The 20,406-nt window shown below is 38.7% G+C and overlaps 1 protein-coding gene and 1 long non-coding RNA gene across 7 annotated transcripts in view; one reads left to right on the plus strand and one right to left on the minus strand.

The window, feature by feature from the left end:
* Positions 1–20,406, plus strand: part of MYOM1 (myomesin 1) — a 78,233-nt gene that overhangs the window by 13,989 nt on the left and 43,838 nt on the right. For all 6 annotated transcript variants that reach the window (XM_084510671.1, XM_084510673.1, XM_084510674.1 and 3 more), the window contains exons 4-12: positions 3,728–3,938; positions 5,646–5,803; positions 9,315–9,407; positions 10,376–10,464; positions 10,598–10,660; positions 12,211–12,375; positions 12,913–13,074; positions 16,508–16,649; positions 18,893–19,092. In XM_084510671.1, the coding sequence (XP_084366797.1) occupies positions 3,728–3,938; positions 5,646–5,803; positions 9,315–9,407; positions 10,376–10,464; positions 10,598–10,660; positions 12,211–12,375; positions 12,913–13,074; positions 16,508–16,649; positions 18,893–19,092 (1,283 nt within the window). The remainder of the gene's footprint in view (positions 1–3,727; positions 3,939–5,645; positions 5,804–9,314; positions 9,408–10,375; positions 10,465–10,597; positions 10,661–12,210; positions 12,376–12,912; positions 13,075–16,507; positions 16,650–18,892; positions 19,093–20,406) is intronic.
* Positions 12,286–13,758, minus strand: LOC311432347. Its single transcript, XR_014689990.1, has 3 exons — positions 13,613–13,758; positions 13,304–13,409; positions 12,286–12,418 (listed from the first exon to the last, which is right to left on the minus strand). It is a non-coding gene; the product is annotated as an uncharacterized lncRNA (long non-coding RNA).

Raw genomic sequence — 20,406 nt, forward strand, 5'->3', positions numbered from 1 at the left:
TAATTCAGTGTGATGGTGTGTTGCATCATTGAGTTGTGTCTGTCTGATGCTTTGAGATACCACACTAAAGCACACTGACAGATTTTTACATCATAGTCACTATTCTTCATCTTATTACTGTTGTTGGTATCAGTATCATTTTTTGTGCATGATGACTCAGAAAGTTTTCTGTGCTTTTGTGCCACTGAAATTACCCAAACAGATCTTTTGTAACTAGTTTAAAAGTATATAAAAAAAAGTCATGTGAGTCATGTTAGGGTGCCCAACTCAACATGGCATGAAGCATTTCAGAGTGCCTGTTTTAGTCTTTTTTCTGTTGGCATCATGTTAATCAGTGCATGCCAAGGCTGCAGAAGTTGCATGCCACATTCCTGTCAGATACTTATTTTTGTTTGAAAGATAACAGCTGAAGCCTATCGAATCATGTGCATGTTAGATGTCATTCCCAAATTCCCCTTGTGAAACTGATGTGTGGCTTCCCATACGCAGATAGCTTTTACAAGGAATAGTTATTTATAAAGGTCAGCTCTCTGTGTGTCCATCGGAGCTGTTGCCCATGCTGCTGGATGACCTTCAGCACAGTGTCACCCTTTCCATGATTTGATTCTATTTCAGACCCTTGGATTCTGCTGTATAAACTTTTTTTCACTCAGATTATTCAGCTCATAACTCTTCCCCTTAAGCACCTAGCCTAATCCTTACAAGATAAAATTAGGGAGAGACAGCCAGTATTCCAGATAATAAAAATATCTGGACCTAGATTTAACACCATAGGTGCTAAAGATACTGGATATCTCTCATGGGACTCTTTGCAGCCACTAATAAGTCTAAGACAAAGGACTGCAGATGGCAGATACTCTTTAAATAATTGTTTATGTGTGCCATTTGAAGGTTGATTCTCTTGTTTCTGTTTGAAAAGTATTTCCTATTGAAACCCCCGAGACTTGGCTGCAGAACCAATTCTTAAATGGTACTCTGTGCTGCTTCTGATACATTCATCATTTCAGGGGACTTGTTTCTCTTTGATCTCGGAAGATTATAACAGGAAAAAACGATTAATGAATCTAAATATTTAATACTGTTGATCAAAAGTGTCTAGGGACCACTGCTGCAGACAGTTAGGCTGAGTCCTGTATTAAACTGAGGATATTCATGAGCTCACAGATTATGCTTTATGCCTTGAGGATTGGGTCCATATTGTGAAGTTGCTTAACCACTGTAATCAAGGAGAAAATAACGTCAGCTTGCCTTTGAAAGAAAATGTCACTGATTCATTTAAACTGAATGTAGATAGCTACGTTCATATGCATTAAACTGAGTTTTCAAAGACGTCTTTAGAAATCTCTGTGGTATCTCTGAAGCTTAGATGATATTTGTGTGGGGAGCTGATATGCACAAGTGAAGGGTATCATCCCATTGATACTTTTAAGGATCATCCTGTTAAAGCAGCCTGAGACTCAGAAAGTTCAAGGCAGAGTTTGAACAGGAGGGAAGTCAAAGCTTGAAGCTTTTAAGTACATTTTTAGCCTTTTGAGGAATTTTTATGAGTAATTATATTTACATCATATTCTACTGTTTGATTGTCTTGCATCTCAATGAACTGACATCATTCTCCAAAGATTAGGAGTTGGATAGTTAGTTATGGGCTTGAATCCATATTTTCCTGAGTGATGAGATGTCCTATCAAATGCATAATATTAGCAATCTTAGAGAAAACAGAGAAAAATATTTTGATTTGTAGCAGTATTGTTTTATGATAAAACAATGAGGTTGTGTTTGAGTGCCTTCTGGAAATAAGAGGCTACTTTATAGTGTTTGCAAGATGGCACTTAACTAGTACTTACTCAGAGCCTCTTTTCATTATGTCATCTAATGTTAATCTAAAGTAACTAAACTCAGCAAAAGGATATCAATGCTTCTAATTAGGTCAAGGAATTCTCATTATGTATGCACTACTATAGGAACTATAATGTCCTGACAGTGCCAAAACAATATGACTGCACTCGTACTTCCACATGTGCCTCTCAAAATAGGATAGAATCCATTGAGAGTACCACTTTGCATCCTGTTTTGTAGAAATCCTGAAGGAGATACTTCAAGGAAATCCTTAATTGTTTTTGTGAAGACTATCTTTGTGAAGAAAGGACTTCTGTAAGACCTTTGACACGGTCCCACATGACATCTCCAAACTGGAGAGGAATGAATTTGAAGGGTGGCCAATTCAGTGGATAAGGAATTGGCTGAAGGTGCACCCAGAGAGTGGTGCTCAATGGCTCCATGTCCAGGTGGAGGCCAGTGATGTGTGGTGTCCCACAGGGGTCTGTCCTGGGACTGGTGCTGTTTAGTATCTTTATCAGTGACACAGACAGCAGGATCAAGTGCACCCTCAGCAAGTTTGCAGATGACACCAAGCTGAGTGGTGCAGGTGATACAGCAGAAGGAAGGGATGCCATCCAAAGGGACCTGGACAAATTAGAAAAGTGAGCCCATGTGAACCTAATGAGGTTGAGCAAGTCCAAGAGCAAGGTGCTGCACCAGGGTTGGGGCAATCCCAGGCATGAGCACAGACTGGGAGAAGAACTCATTGAGAGCTGCCCTGCAGAGAAGGACTTGGTGGTTCTGGTGGATTAAAGGCTCGACAAGAGCCAGCAATGCATGCTTGCAGCCCAGAAGCCAACTGCATCCTGGGCTATTTGAGGCCCTGCTTGGAGTCTTGCATCCAGGTCTGGGGCCCCCAGCACAAGAGGGAAATGGACCTGTTAGAGCAGGTCCAGAGGAGGGCCATGAGGATGATCAGAGGGCTGAAGCACCTCTCCTATGAAGACAGGCTGAGAGAGCTTGGGCTATTCAGCCTGAAAAAGAGGAGAGGTCTGGGGAGACCTCACTGCGGTTTTACTATAGTTAAAAGGGACTTATAAAAAGGATGGAAAAGGATTCTTTACTCAGGTAGATAAAGACAGGACAAAGGGGAATGGTCTTAAACTAAAAGAAAGTAGAATTAGATTAGAAATTAGGAGGAAATTACTCCCTGTAAGGGTAGTGAGGCACTGCAACAGGCTGCCCAGAGAGGTTGTGGATGCCCTAAGGTGTTCAAGGTCAAGCTGGATGGGGCCTTGGCCTACCTGATTTAGTGGGTGGCATCCCTGCCTATGACTAGATGATCTTTAAGGTCCCTTCCAACCCAAGCCATTTTATGATTCTAAGAAAATACATGGAAGATCAACCACACATTGAAGGATTGAATTCTCTCTTAACAAAGAGACCTTGTGTGATATGCAGTGATATTCAGTTTTTGTATAAATCACAAATATACAAAATATATACAAAATACAGCAAATTACAGCTACAATTATTCCCTGTCCCTTTGGTATTGTTGCTGCAAATGCTCTAACTGATACTTAAGCCTGGCAGATCTGTGGATGTGCTTGACACTCATCACTATGGCAATGGAGATACAGGACCACAGCAGGATAGATGTCAAGTGGAAAGTGTACACGATGTGATTATACAGAGAGACACTGAAAATAGCTACAGCTTCAGACAGTGAAGCTTCTTCTTTGAATACATGTGATGGTTACAGAGATAATGGTCCTCAAAGCAGAAATGTGTTATGAAAGGCTGTTGGACATTTTACATCCACTGTGGTTGGCTAACTTGATAGAAAATATAAGTGGAATATGTTCTCAGCATTTTCCAATGGCATTCTATTTTTTACACCTTCTTTCAGTGAAGTGAGCATCAGTGGGATCACAGACACAGAAGAAGAAAGAATTAAAGAGAGTGCAGCATATGTTGCCAGGAGGAACCTTTTTGCAACCGGTGAAGGAGTTAGTGTCAGCAAAGTGGCCAAGTCATCTTCTGAAGAGGAACATCATGAGAAAAAATCAAGGAAAGTAGCGATCCGGGAGTCTGCTGAACGTGTGGCCCTGAAGAAAACGGTAAAAGAACAGAGATGAACACAAAGCTGTAAACTGCATGGGTCTTCTTTGTTTGGTGTTTGTCAAGTGCTTCACACATCAGAGCCCTGATTTACACCATGGGCAATCTCAATAACGGCAGTAAAGACCAAAGTATTTGCAATTAATGTATTTTCAGTGACTTAAAGTCTTGTTATCTTGGTGTCAGGTGGATAAGAAAAGAGGCACCAGGAACTCTGCAGTAATGCTGGGAGACAGGGAGGGCTAATGGAGCAGGGGAATTCTCTTTTTTTTTTTTTTTTTTTTTTTTGCACCCACACCTATTTGAATGGTGCAGCATCCCTTACCTGAACCACGAGGCAGTCTCTAGGCAACACTTGCTGATAAGAAAGTGATGGGGTAAATCTGGCATTTTATGGCCTGGGAACAAGCTTGTCCAAAGTGTTTACTCCTGGGTTTTAATCACAATGTGTAAATGATGGAGGCAACCGTCAAAGCATCTGGAACTATTTTATATAGCTTTGATATTGTTGCGCAAATTGTTAAAAATAATATTCAGAGGGTATTTACAAATACATTATGACCAGACTGGGAGAATATCAAAAGAAAATCAGTTTTGTTTAGCTGATTTATTAATGTTCTGAGCAGAAGAATTGGCAGTATGCTTCTAAAATATCCTCATGAGATGAGGTTGGAAAGGGTGTAAACACTTTGAAGGACAAGGTTAAAAATGCAAAATCATCTTGAAAAATTGAGAAATAGTGAAGGTGAAATTTGATAACAAATGGAAATTACTACACATAGAAGAGTACAGTGGGGAATGCCTGTCTCGGTAGAGGTACTGAAGGATCTGGAAGTTATAATATTTATAATATAATGTCAGTCAAAATCAGGATTCTGTTGTATAAAAACAAATGTCCTTCTAGAATGCATTAACAAAAGTATTTTTATTAAAACATAGGAGACAGTAACTTAATTATGTTGGAAACTGTTAGACCCCTGATAATGAATACTTAGCATTTAATGAATGTCGAGGACAAGTAGAACATATTCAGAAGTGAGAAACAACAAATGTAGGCAATATTGGTATTGCACATTTTATTAAAGATTGAGAGGATTATAAAAGCTGTCTTCTTTTAATCGCCTTAATACAGGGAGCTGTAATTCTCCATATACATGAAAGTTAGGGCAGAAAGTTTAATTTGCAGAAAGCGGGATTTATAGTATATTAATAGCCTTTTTTCCAGCTCTGTGAATAGTCAAGCAGTTGAAACAGTTACCCTGGGAGGGTGAAAGATTCCCCTCAGCAGGAAAGGTTTGAGAGCACATCTGTCAGAGATGCTGTAGGCATACCTGATTTTGCATTAGAAGAGTAAAGAAGACATCTAAGTTTCAGGCCTATTTCACCACTCATCATGTACACCAAAAAACAAACAAACGAACAAAAAACCAAACAAACTTAAATGTGGAAAATTATTTTACCTGTGATCATTTTAAGAGGAAAAAAATAGGAAAACCAAATCTAACTATTTTGGAAGGAGAACCTCTTGAAGATGAAAACATTGTTTTCCATGTCCAAGTGAGATAAGTGCATTAAGTACATATCCAGATTTTAGAATGAAATTTCCATACTATTTTACTGCTTTTAATAAATACAAAAATTCTTTTGAGAATTAATAGTTTGCACTTATAACTGCAGAAACCGATGATGAATTGTTTCTTTTCCAGCTAGAAGAAACTCAGGCATTCCACAAAAAGCTGAATCAAGATAAACTTTTACATCCTCCTGAGTTTATTATTGAGCCTCGTTCTCACACTGTCTGGGAAAAGCAAAATGTCAAATTTCACTGTACGGTGGCTGGCTGGCCAGAACCCCGTGTTACATGGTAAGTTTGTATCACTGAAAGTCACCACTTAAACAACATCTAAACTCACCTCAGTGAGTGTGGATTTTTTTCAGTAAAAATACAAGATCGGTAAAAATACAGGTAGAGAGGACACCCTTTTTATAACAAACACATTTCAAGTCATTGCACAAGAACAAAGCAAAATACTAAAAGGGAAATAATTTGTGTAACAACAGTACAAATACATAGATCTTCAGTACTATCCTTAAGAGAATGTTTTCCAAGTACTTCTGTGTAGTCTATAAATGCCATTAACCAAAAGCATTAACAAGAACTACCTGCTTGCCTGCTGAGCAGTTATACTGCTGAATCTCCGTAAAACTTAAATCTCAAGATGCAGGACGTTCATAGAAGACACATCATAATTGTCTGAAATCAAAAGCTGCAGGTAGATCTAGGATCATCCAAATCTGAAATCTTTGGAGTCTGTTGGAGTCTTTTTATACACATGGTCTTTGAACCAAGTCATTATTGTAAGAACACCAAAATATACTCTTAGTCATAGCTGAAGGTCTGATTTGATTTGAATTAAGGTTTAACCTGAATGGAGTTTAATTTAGCTTAATTAACACTGACTTGTGAAACTTTACAGTCTCACTATCTATTATGCTGATATTTCTTAACTCTTTCATGCTACACAAACACAGTCAAGTTGTTAAGGTAATAGGTAATAACTTTTTCAAACAAAATGAGTTTTGATACTCACTTTTTAATTTAAAAGATTCTTATAGAATGTGTATATAGAATGTATGAATGTGTATACAAAATGAAAAAAAAAAAAAGCTCATGTTCAGCATTAAGCATTAATTAGCAATGAGTTCTATAGATACTCTATTGGCGGAGCCAATATAAAGCATCTATTATACCATGATGTAATACTCATATTTTGTATTTTACTTCTACTTCCCAAAACTGGATGTACTTAAACCAAGCCTTTAGTTATTTGATTTTGCTTTCACTGTGAACTGGCCTTTCATCTACTTGCTAAATGTGGATGGTGGAAGTTAATGCATTATTTTACAGTACATTTGAATTCCAAAGGGATTTCTGTTTGCCATGGGCTACTAATGGAAAAGATGATTTCATAGCCATTTCAGCAGGTGTCTTTGCTCAGAATTAGGGAATAGTTCTGACCTGGATTTATCAGCTTTCATTCAGCATTTCTAAGTAAATGTCAGTTGTGTATTCCAAACAGCCATTCTTTGTATAAGCAATGAAGACTTGTTCATGCTGTGCATGATAAATTATAAAGCTTTGTGGACTTTCTGTAGAGAAAATCTTGCTATGTGATGCAGCTGTCCTGACTCCCTTGGAAAAAGCATATGGAAAACCCAGGACATTTGAAACCAGTAGCAGAAAGCATAAACTATCAGTGCATAATGACAGTGGGAGGTTGCAGTCCAACATTAACTAATGACTTGGCTCTTCTGGAATTTGCGTTTCCAGAAATAACAAGTAGTCTTTCTTACATGAGTCCTATTCTTGCCATAGATTAATATAAATAAGTGAAAACTGAATCAATTATTGTTTAATAACCTGATAATGAAGACAAAATAAGTCTTCTCAGTGCTGGCTTGACTCACTTAAAACTTGTTTCTGCACAGCACTGCATGCCGTGAAATACCTTTGCTACCAACAGGATCCAAGGGATGCCCAGCCTTTTGGAGGAAAATTAGAGATCAGAGTCAAGTCCTGTTCCGTAGGATTTCATATGCCCTGGAAAACATTGGGAGCAAGTAGCATTATTCTATTTTCTAAACCATTTGACACAGTATATGGAATATAAAGATGCCCAGATGTTGCCAGCCAGGGGGACACCATTGTGCAGATGAGGTGAAGAGTGGTGGTGAATGGATTTACTCTTAGTGGACCCAGGCTGTAGGTCAAGATAATGTAGTAGGAGATCTGTAATGAGTTCAAGAAGATCTGCAAATGTCTGAAGCCCAGAATAGAGAGTACTGTTCTGCATTAAGTCCCTTTCCATAGACGTTTTAGTGAGAGGAAGATTGGGATGAAAAGCATTAGGGTTTATGATCCTTGCTCACTTTGGCACTTGGACAATCCCAGTGTATTACTGTGTCCAAATATTTGTAGTCAGGGAAATATATGTTATTGTATAACACAAAAAGTGCTGAAAGGCAGTGTTCAGATTTATTGCAGATATAGCTCAGTCCTGATATATAGCAAACTCCTAATATTCTTGGTAAAAATAAAATTGGATATTACTGACTCTTTTGGTGAAGTGGGACACGCCACTGGCAACAGACCAATTCCCTTTCCAGACTGATAACCAGGAGGGAAACTGATTTTTAAATTCAGAAATGAAGAAGCAAAGCCCTTTGGCTGGCTATCTGCTATGATTTATGTAGAGAAAGGTTTGTTTGGGCTACATCAAAGTGTGAGATGAAGATATTTTTATCTATCACCATTTGCATTCCCACTTCCCTCATATACACAGCACAGGGAAAGCTATATTAAAGCATTACACTATCCTAGGGAACACTTCTTCTTTATATACCTCAAATCAAACCTAGAAGTACTTAATACAATTCAGTATTTCATTTTATTAGACTCCTATTGCCAGCTTATTCCATACTGCTCACTCAAGACAGGATTCACTTGAACAGTTATGCAGTTACACCATGTATTTTCCAGGATGAGTGACTGTTTTAGTGATGATTGGTGAGAAAGAACCTACCACTAAATTGTCCCTCTGCAAGTCTCACATAAATATTAATTTAAATTCTGCAATCAGCAGTGCCAGCTCACTACTGATCAGTACTGGTTCATTCCTTCAAGCTACTTACTGGGAATTTTGAACACTAAAATTTCCTACCTGACTCCCACTATTGAGGGTAACGCTCATAGTACGAGAATCAAGAACATACTCATAGTATACACTTGTAAAAGCTTTTTGATAACACAGTTTTCGCCAGGTGCCTCACTGCAATGCACTTTCTGACCAAGACAATTTTTTACCAGTCTAGCTCTATCTGCTTTGTGGTTTCCACCAACTTAATTATGCAAGTAAAAATAAAAATAAAGATAATTTCCTACATGGCATTTCTGTGAATATACAGGTTTTAAAATTACATCAAAAATGCAAAACAAAACAATACCTTACCAAAGTAGGTAAGAATGTGACAAAATTTTAATTGTTTGTCATTCAGAAAACCATGAAATGTTGCTCATGAGAATCTTCCATTCCTTAACAAGTAGCAAGTTGAAGTTCATGGTAGTATAAGCTTATTTTCATCATGTTCAAGACTATTTTTCCTTTAGCTAGAAAATAAAATTCACCCGGGGCAGGAAAAAAAAAGAGAGAAGTTGAGCTTCCAAACATATATAATGCTTTCCCAAGATAAACTATATTTTATCTAGGAGAAACATGCAGAAATTGGTTTTATGTTTCAAACACCAAGCATTTTACCTTTTAAAGTATATAATTATGCTTCCATTTGTGATGTATTGTTTCTTTGCTTTTCCATAGGTACAAAAACAACGTGCCCATCGATGTACAAACTCACCCTGGCAAGTACACCATTGAAAACCGATATGGGCTGCACTCACTGGAGATTAGCACGTAAGGGAATATTAGATAATTTAACAAATAACTTAAGCTGAAATGTTACTGTAGACTGAGACCTGCAAAGCATAAACATATCTCTTGGGGATATAAAGATAAGAGATATCAAGTTTATACATCTGAGATGTATGGTATCTTCTAAATGTTGAAGTAGCTCTGGTTTTCCTCAGCAGAGTATATGCCATTTACTTAAGTGAGTAATTTATCTTTAATATTAATATCTGCATTATTATTTTATTTATGGTTGACTCAGAAACATATAGAACACTTGTGACTATTTTTCCATTTGTCTCCTTCATGAGTACAGTTAAATACCGAGAAATACCTAGTTCAGGGTAACAACATTTGAGTTAACCATTTTTTCAATATAGCAAGGTCCTGATTCTTACTGAAATGAGGAACAGAATGGAGGAGTCCTCACTTATACACACACACACACAAAAAAAAAGATCTTTAACAGCATTCATCCTCCAACTGGGAAATTTTTGCAGTAAAATTTTGTCAAAAACCACTGAAATCCTGAGATGTAATCAACTACTTCAACCTTCAGCAACAATCTAGTTTTGACAATCTAGGTACTATTAGGTGCCTTTTGAAAATATTTTATAAGTACCATTTCGACAGTTTCCGCATCAGGCATCTCTCCATAGGAGAAAATAAATTAGAAATAACTTAAATATTATCAGACTTTTTTTTCCTACTTCTGCTGTACTGTCAATTTCAAATCTGCATGCAAATTTTGAAGAGACATTTTTTTCAAACATGGATTTTTAATATTGAGAAAAGTTTAATGGCTACAACCAGTCCAGTGTCCTGTATATCTCCCACACTTTTACTGATTTATAGGTTTTACCCTGATTTATGAGTTTTTGTTGTTGTTGTTTGTTTGTTTGTTTTTTTAAAACATAGGATCGGGTATGCCAAGGATTAATGGGTGCCCTACCTAATAATTTCTCTAATTTTAGGTGTGATTTTGATGACACTGCTCAGTACCGGGCATCTGCTATGAATGTTAAAGGAGAAATTTCAGCTTATGCTTCCCTTGTGGTAAAGAGTAGGTTTGCAAAATATTTCCTTGTTTTTTCGTTTGTAAAATGCGTGTTACCAATTTCATTTCTGTAACTCAGAGGCCTTTTACCTCTTGGCGATAGTGACTGGACTTGCTCTTTTTCTGTGTGTGCATCTAGGGTACAAAGGAGACCTTGATGCAAGTCTTTTGCATGCTGGAACAGTTTCCCAGCCTCTGAGCTGTAAGTTGCAATATATGTTTGTTTGACACATCCATTTACAGTTGTGACATGATGACAAATGACTAAGCAGAATATTTTGTAACATTATATATATTAAAAAAAAAAAAAAAAGAAGGAAAAAGCTAGTCATCTTTCAAAGGTACTGAACTCTCCAATTTCAGATAGCGTTTAGCCTAACCTGCAGGGGACGATGTCTTCGCCCTCTAGGTGCATGGCTACTTGCTTATACAAGAAGCATCATTTTAATATTGCTCCTGAACATGAAATAAAATCGTCAAAGAGAGAGACACTTCATATCTTGCAATATGTAAAACATATCCTGGAAAAAAGCTAGAGGGTGTGTGTGCTTCAGTAGACTGGCTGACTTAATAGTTTTTGTCTGCTATGTGATTTCATGTGGTGCAAGAAGGCATAGAAAAAATGAAATTGTCAGAAGCAAATCTGAATATGTTGGCTGTATCAAGATAAAAATCATAGTTTGTTTTACCTGAGACCCTCACATTTTGAAGTCATTTACAACAGTGTGCATACTTTCTTGATCAAAAATGTTAAGAAAATCCAGTAGCATATGAGTGCTGAGTACCCTAGGCACCCTGTGCATGGAAGGCTTGACAGATGAGAAACAAAGACATTTATTTTAGCAGCACAGATAAGTTGGGATATGATGCAAAGGCATATGATATGTCATTTATGTACGGAAGCTCTGAAATTACAGAAATACAATTACACACTATTACAAAATGAAAGGCCATAAGTTTTTCATGTCATTTGGGATCTATCATTTGGTGATGGAGAAGGAAGATGACAATCTGTATATATGCATTGAACACAGGAAGACTGTGAGCTACCAGCATAGGGCATTGTGGAAAAGGAAAACGTGACCCTAGCTTTTATCAGCTGAGCTCTTTTCAAAAGAATGATGGAAGGACCTGTGCCATGTATGTGCAGCACAGGTATAAAGCACATACAGTATTCTGTGAATACTGAATCATTCAGGAATTACAATATCATGTAAGGTAAGTTCAGGAGCAGGTACAGGCTGCACGAATGCCCGAGGGAGTGGAGAGCTCCCTTCAAAAAGACTTAGGGTTTAAAAATGAATTCTGAGTGGACACGACTGCCTTAAGATGAAGCAAAGAGTTAAACAGGGGAAGAAAAGAGACATCTAAGGCAAAGAGCAGCTTGACCTGAACAAATCAGTAGTCATAAATAGAAGAATGCTTAAGTTATATGCATGATAATAAAATGACAAAACACTCAGTCTGAAACTTTGGAAATTCTGGAATGAAATTCTGAAGGAGCTTTTCCCTGATAAAATAAACTAGAGTTATATGAATAGAGAAATAATTGATTCCTGGTGATAGTAAGTGTTTGCATTATGTGACTCTACGATTACTTCTGAATACAATCATTGAATACATGTCGTTTCTATTTATACCTCAAAGTTTACCAGAGCTTGTATTCTTAATTGTTGAGTACTTTCACTAACTACTCTTATCTCAAAATGAAAGAAAAGGTAAAAACAGCCAATATTTTTTCCCCTTATACAGTTGGGGTTACCCCGCATGGCTATGCTTCCAGGTTTGAAATCAGCTTTGTCGACAAGTTTGATGTAGCCTTTGGGAGGGAAGGCGAGACAATGAGTCTGGGCTGCACAGTTGTCATCAGTCCTGATATCAAGCGCTTCAAACCAGACATCGAATGGTACAGAAATGGTGAGCTACACTTGTTGATGTAGATCTTTACTTCTTTCAGCATCTGTGAATGTCATGATTTGGTCAGTATTTTCTCAGCTTTCTAAGCAGTAATATTTCCTCTTTTTGATTCAAAGTTTTTCAAAATTTAGCATTCTGAACTGAAACCACGGTTAGAAAATAGAGGAATTACTGTGAAAATGTCTTTTATCTTTCTTAAACAAATTTAAATACTAAAAGTTCTAACATCTCTGTGGCCCATCTACATAGCCTGCATAGCTTTTCCTACATATTACATTTTAAAAGTAATTACACAAAGCTGTAGTGCAATAGCTGACAAGAAGCTGTTCTTTTCTGAATGTAAACCTTGAAGATGAAGATAAAACTGACATGAGAGCAGAATTAGCTGTAATTTACGATTGTCTTTGAAGATAGAAAATTGTACAGCAGGAATGGTCTCTTATGCATTTCCAATCTTTTTCAAACTATTCACTGTATTCTCAATGCATTCCTTTAATGTTTTTGCCTAGTTCTCATCATGAAATCTCTAATTTCTAGGTGTTCTTATTACACCATCCAAATGGGTCCAGATGCACTGGACTGGGGAGCGAGCTTCATTAACACTGACTCATGCAAACAAGGAAGATGAAGGTCTTTACACTCTACGTGTGGTGATGGGAGAATACTATGAAGAGTACAGTGGTTATGTCTTCGTTCGAGGTAGGATAATGGTTTATGAACTGAACTCATTGCAGAAATGAGGAAAATCTGCTGGCAAAATCCGTCTCTGTTTTAGGTGCTTTTGTCCAATAAAAAGATAAATATTTTTATAAATAATATAGTAATTTTTATATAAAATGAATTAAATTCATTTATGATAATACTTTATATTAATATATTCCAGCATTGTTGCTTCCAACTTTTATCTTTGGAAAAATTGAATGCGTACCTCAAGCTTTGGTGTCACATGCTAGAAAACTTCTAAACCACACTGGCATTCCAAGGAAAAAATTTGGGTTATTGATGTAAATTCCCAACTCCTTCTCAGTTTCAGCCTGTGAACAGCACCAAATGTAAAACATAAAGAGGAAAACTCTATAATTCAACTTAAAAATGTATTTTTGTAACTAACTCATGCTAGCTAAACCACATTGTTTAGATCAAGATTTTTTTTATGCACCATTTGAGGAGTTCTCTCTAATGCACGATACAAAAAGAAAAAATGTGATAAAAGGGAAACACAAAGATCTACACGTACACCTGGGGAAAAACAACCTCATGCATCAGTATGTGCTGGTGGCTGACTGGCTGGAAAGCAGCTTTGCAGAAAAGGCCATAAGGATCTAGGGGAACACAGGGTGAAGAGGAGCCAGCAACATGTCCTTGTGGCAAAAGTTAGGGACATCCTGGGCTGCATTAGGAAGAGGGTCACCAGCAGGTGGAGGGAGGTTAGCCTTCCTTTCTACTCAGCACAGGTGAGACACATCTGGAGTGCTGGCTCCAGTTCTGGGCTCCTCAGTGGTTCTGTAACATAAAGCAGTAAAGCTGACACCATAATTTAAACGAAGAATTTAAATGTTGTTTTTCTGGATGTTATTTGCTTGTACCACTAAAAACTTCCTTGAGTTTCTATTAGAGTAAATATTTCTTTAAGAAGATCCATGACTATCAGGTTACGTGCTGAGTCTATATCTGTCCCAGCTGCTAAAAGCAGCTGAAGCATGTAATGCTAATTCAAAAGGCTCTGAAAATTTTTGGCTCTGAGAACATGCTTGGAGTGTCACTGCTTTCTCAACTGTAGCAAAGCTGTGTGAGATAACGTAACAGTCTGCTCAGAAAATATGACTGAAGTCAGATGTTTTCATCACCTGAAGGAAGAGCGGACTGAAATGTGAGTCTGTGACCAAGCAGCAAGGAGAATCAGTACTTGTTTTCTTGTTTAAAATTGGGCTGCCATATAAATAAATGATCTTGTTCCTGTTACATCTTCTAGCACTTCCAGCAAGGCAGGTATGACCTGACAGTGAACCAGCTACCCCTTTCACAAGAGTATCTTACTAGCCAACTGGTGAGCTTGTCAAATTCAAATTAGATTAATTATTTTCTACTTAAATGCTCCTCATGGTCCCCTTTGGCTAGTGTGTTTCTCACTGCTCCTCCTAATTTGTCACCAATTTACTCCAAACTCTTAGATAGCTGTTTAAGCACAAATAGATGTCCTGCGTCACATGTAGAAATACCCATGTGTATTGCTGGAAGTGAGTAGGGTGCCCATCAGGCTCATAACATCAACTCTGTAGACAGGCTTAGAGAGAAGGGGTTACTCTTCTGCCATGGCTACAGGTCAGTATTTGTCAGCGAGCCGTCAAGGGTGAAATCCTAGCCCCACTGAGGCTGATGAGCAATGCTGATTGTCTCAGCTATTTCCCAGTCTGTCTTGGAAAGAAATTGTGGTGGCTCATGTTTTGTCAAGCAGGAGATACGGGCAATTAAACCTCTCATAGGCAGGTCATTGAAGATATCTTGTCTTTACCCTTAGTGTTGTTATTATTTTGCTATGTTAAAAGGATTGCTTACCCTGTACATTATAGTTTCAAAAACTGGATCTAGTTAGCTGTAGTTAGAGCCTGCACTCAGTAACTTTGGCACAGCTTCAAAGCTTCCATATGATGCTACTGTGTCTAAAAGGGAAGATACAGAGTAAAGTGATTTTTTTTTTTAAATTTAAGAATACCATTTTAATTAATAAAGAATATTAAATACTCTTATAAGGCTTTTTTTTTTCTTTTTTTTTTTCTTTTTTTTTCTGAAAGACAAAAGCATAAAAAAGGGAAACAACATACATTGTAATACAAAACCTTGTAATGCCCTGAAGCACCAAACATTTTAAAAAGTCCATGTTTTAGATGGAATGCAAGAATAATATTTGTTAGCCAAACTTTGTTTTTCTTCAGGTATGTACAACTTAAGTCTTAAGTCAGGTCTTCTTTAGTAGTAGCTCACAACAGGGCCTGAAAAATGCTATACGTAATTGTACAAACTGATGCTGTTCCTGCAGAGAAACAGCCTCTCTTCTTTGAAAGTCTTCTACATAATCTTCTTGCAAGGGTTATTTTTCCCTACAAGAAAATCACTCCATCTCAAAACTTGAACTCTGACTGCGTAAACAGTGTAATTCTCCAGTGCCCAGCACTGTGCATTGCTATTTAAAGCTTTAGATAAAATTTGCCCAGAATCTGATGTTATTCAAGGCCCTTTGACACCAATAATTTCATATTTGTGATGAACACTTGAAAGGAACAATATGCTCATCCTTATAAAGGTTATATTCCAAAACATGATATCATTAAACTTCAAAATGTTTTGGTACCTTTTCAGCTCATATATAACCAAAATCAAACTATGAAGTACTATGTGTGAAGCTAAGACATTTAATTCATTTTAGAAAGAGAACCATGTTCAGACTGGCATTTTCTTCAGCAGAGGTCTTTGTTCTGCGGCTGCATATCCAGCAAACAGTAGTTCAACAAAGTTGATCATTCCAGAGGATGACCTTGTAAGAAAGCAAAACAAAACAAAATAACAACAACAAAACAAGTATTTGAATAGAAGAGGTTTTGCCTCACAGCTCTCACTGTGGGGTCAGATGAGATCTAGTGGGGGAGCTATATGTAGCAGTATTGACCCCATCAGTGTTAGAGGTATGTGGCAGAAATCACAAAAGTGAAAAATGTGTTTCTTTTTAGACTGCAGTGTTGTGTATTCAGTAACTGAATCCTTTTGATTGAGCTATTGCCTGGCTGCAAGGCAAAATGTCAGCCTTATCTAAGTAACATAAGAGGTAAATAGAGAGTCTGCCAAGCTTTCACTTGTCTTGCCAGTGTCTCTGGCAGCTACCTCATCAGAATTCACGATACTAATATTTATTTAAAATGCCTAGATCTGTTATATTTACATTATGTTGTGACATGTTAAGTATTTGTAAATGTTGCGAAAAGCAAAACCTGGAGAGACACTGCCAATATAAAAGCAAATGATTTTTGAAGCCAGTAGTATAACTTTTTGGCTGAGAAAGAACAGAGTTTGGTCCTTAAAAATTAATTGTGAAAGAACTGTGGTTCACATTAGGAAATGTGTGTCTCCATCCTTGCAGATGCTGATGCTGAAATCCCAGGAGCCCCTGGAGCACCGCTGGATGTGCAGTGCTTAGATGCCAACAAAGATTATGTCATTGTTTCCTGGAAACAGCCAGCTGTTGATGGAGGAAACCCCATCCTTGGGTACTTCATTGACAGGTCAGCAAGCACACCAGTGTGAAAAACTGCTATGCATTCTAACTCAAAAACCTAAAAGCACGTTTAAATGACTGAGATAAAGTGGTCATTGTTATTTTCATTCTTCGTGCTTGCCAGAAAAAAACAACTTTTTGTCTTAGATTAGATTGGCTGGGCCTGATCTAAATTTCAGGGAAATAATTATGCCTTGGTTTGTTTCAATACACAGAAATGATTCTGCAAATCACTGCTGAGCTCTCACTGATTCTTGTGAGGCTCAAAAGGCCTCAGGATTTTACAGTGCTGGTACCTCACAGGGTCAGTTCCTTCAAGATCAGAGCTCTCCCTCCTGTTTCCAAATAGTTACCATGCCCCAGAAAGCAAAATCTTATTCCAAAGGGAGTTGGATTTCTTTATGTGCTGTTGTTTTTCAAGTTCTCATGTTCACAAGCAAATTGCGTTTATGTGTTTTTCAATTCAATTATAAGAATTGAAGATAATTTCTAAAAATATGAAAGCTGAATATGTCACACCATGACAGGATTCCAGAAGCTTGGGATTTAAGAAATTCAGTCACTATTTTGAGACTTACAGTGAAGTTTTCAGAGTTGGTAATATTTTTTTGAATTTCAGTAATAGAATAATACATCATCAGTGACATGGAGTTCCTGTTCAATTCAAAGCTATGTTACTGTTCTCCAGCACATCACCATAAATCAACTGCCGTGCTTTGGTATAAACTGCCCAGCAGCAAATGCCCATTTTCTGTCATGTTAATACGTGGATATAGCATGGCCTGTGGTGCATATTTCCCCATGTGGCCAAGTTTACTTTCCACCTCGCAATGTTGCCTTGTCATACCCTTCAGCCCCAAAGACACAGCAGCGTGTCCTTTTGTGGGCCCTGTGGGGTGAAGCAGTCTCTTTATTTCTGCAGTACCAAAAACAGCTTCCTTTGGGTTGTTTGAGCAGCAGCACACACCCAGGTCCACCTAACGAAATTGGTGTCTTTCTGTCATGGGATTCTAGAAGATGGGGTCAGATACTAAGCTCAGGACTGTTAGAAATGTTCCCTGCTGCGCTTTGGCAAATCGCAAATTCTGCCTGTGGATCAGTTACTGAGAAAACAGTGTTGAAAGCACTCAGCTTCCTCACAGAACCTTGCAGAGGAGAAATCCATTAAAGAGCATACATTTGCATGTCTTTGGTAGTGTTTGATTTTAGGGTAGGTATTTAGACACCCAGATATTCAGCCAGGCTAGCCCTTGCAGCATGAGCAAGCCACCTAAAGCAGCACGAACAGTCTGTGCTAAAGCTAAAACTAGGGCATCCTTCACGCTGAGCAGAAACCTGGACCACAAAACCACCCTTAGTAAGACCGTAACACTTGCCAGAAAACAGAAGTTTGCATGTACTGAGAAATCTAGGCTTCCCCCTAACATTTACTTCAGCAGGTATCAATAAAAAATCAGCAGCAATAAAATGCATCTCCTGAGCTGCTGGTTCCTTTTCCTGCTGCCCATGTGGCTGGATGCTGGGAAGCCACCTACAAGGGCTCCTGGGGTGATGGCTCCTGCTAGCTCCCTGAGCAGGAGTCGTTGCTCTCCCTGCTGCTGGTTCTCTTCTTTCTGCCAAAAAAACTGTGTCTCACCAGGGTGTGAGGCTTAGCAGTGGAATGAGCACCACACTGCTGGGTCTCATCGTTACAACATTTGCAACCACAGCAGCATCCAAAGCAGGGCTTCAAATTCTTCAAATTTGAAGCTGGGTTTCTGACTTCAGTCATATTTACAGCTCTCTGTGTTCTGGGTTGGTCACAGATGAAATCTGAACAGAGGCTTCCACACACCATGAAGCCTCTTGCTGTACAGTAGGGCAAATGCATGCAGGATGAGCTCTGCTCCTGGCAACTGCCAAGGATACATGTATTTCATGTCCCTTCAAGTATGCTGAAGCTGACACTCCCCGAGCCTCCCAGAGCATACTTTGAAGGGTTGAACAGTGGAGTGAGTTCTGTCTGTGTCCCCTCCCCAGTTCGGGAAAGATGGAGCACAGCTGCAGGGGATTCAGTGCATAGGCAGGTGGCACTTCGACCCTGACCCCTTCTGCAGCTGCTTTGGTTTCACCAGCAGACACCAGTGCTGGGGAAGCTGGCTTGCTTCAGGCAATGAACGTGAACGGATGGTGAAACTAAAGGTCTGGGTGCCTGGAGTCTGTGTTTTTCCCTTCCCAGCACTACTCCTTCCTGCTGTTTGTATGTTTCAGGTGTGAGGTTGGCACCACCCACTGGACCCAGTGCAATGAGACTCCTGTGAAGTTCGCCCGTTTTCCTGTCACTGGTCTGATTGAGGGCCGCTCCTACATCTTCCGAGTCCGAGCGGTGAATAAAGTTGGCATTAGCCTACCGTCACGGGTGTCCGAGCCCGTGGCTGCCCTGGATCCTGCTGACAGAGCCAGGCTTAGAAGTAAGACATGCTTTTTGTAGCTTGCCTGAAAGGCTTAAGAAGCTGTATGAAAAATAAATAAATAAAAAGTCTCACTATTTACTCTTAAGCCTTCAAAATCCCACTAGAGGGAGCAATGCAAAAACAAAATATTTTTTGGAGACGTTTGCCAAGAAGGATTCATCTCAGTGCTCTTTGCACAAAGCGCTCCAACAGCTTGAATGGCTTTGCTGGCTACAGTGCTGCACTCTGGACTTGCAGAAAGCAGGGAAAAGGCACAGGAGAGTAAATTGCCTGAAGAGACTTGCTTTTGTTCCACCAGCAAAATAGCTGAGTGGATCCTGTGAATAGTCACCCTCTGTGCTGCAGGCAAGGGCGGCTGATTCTGCACTCATGTGATGACCAAAGTCTTTCAATAACATCAGCAAAATATCAGGGCAGCCCAACAGATTATTGATCTCAAGCCCTCTGCTTAACAGTTAACTTTTTACAAGTCAGGCATATTTCTCCTGTAGCCTGGAGACGTCCTAGACACAAAGTCCTGGGTGATGAATTTAACTAAAAGTTTGCTTCAAATTCCCCTTCTCCACCCACATCCCAAAATCACATGCCTGAAATCCAGGTATTTCTACTCATCACTGAAGTTTTACTATTTAAAATGGCCAGGTATGACACTACTAGGAAATACTGTGGTCACACGTGAAACCTGAAATCTGGGAGGGCTTTTGCTTTTCACTGGGAAGTGTGGAAGCTGTCTCAGGAGAGGGAGTCTGATTTTGGTGACCTGTTGCATCTCCTTTTCTCCCTCATGATCCACTTTTCTTCCCATCTGCTCCATCTCTAGTCTAATTTCCAAAACAAATCAGCCAATGTAAGGTGAAGCACATGGAGGTGGAGAACAGCAGTTGCAAAAATTATCTCTGAAAATGCATTGACCTGGCTGACAGCATTGAGCTACATAGCTGTGATAATATGATAATGCAAAGGCACTGAGAGAGCCACCCAAAGCATATCAAGTTGGTGTGTTGAGTCAGGCTGAGTAATTTCTGTCTGTGACTATGACCCTTGTTCTGAAAGCTGGAAATGTGAGGGAAAGTGGGTTAAAAAGAGATGAAGAGCAGCCTTGCCTCTTCCTTTAATGAGTGAGCTTATAAACCAAATGAACAGAGTATGGAAAATGAAGTTAATTCTCTAAAAACAAGTGAGCTTAATACCTCTGAGTGAGCTAAATACCTCTGCTTGTCACTTAAGTGACTTCAGAGAAATTTCAGCAAGGAATATGTGCCTCTGTTGATTAATTTTTTCCTGATGTATTGGTTACAGAACTGCTTTAAA

This window comes from Aythya ferina (assembly GCF_964211825.1).
Source record: "Aythya ferina genome assembly, chromosome: 2".
In the NCBI taxonomy this organism is placed as follows: domain Eukaryota; kingdom Metazoa; phylum Chordata; class Aves; order Anseriformes; family Anatidae; genus Aythya; species Aythya ferina.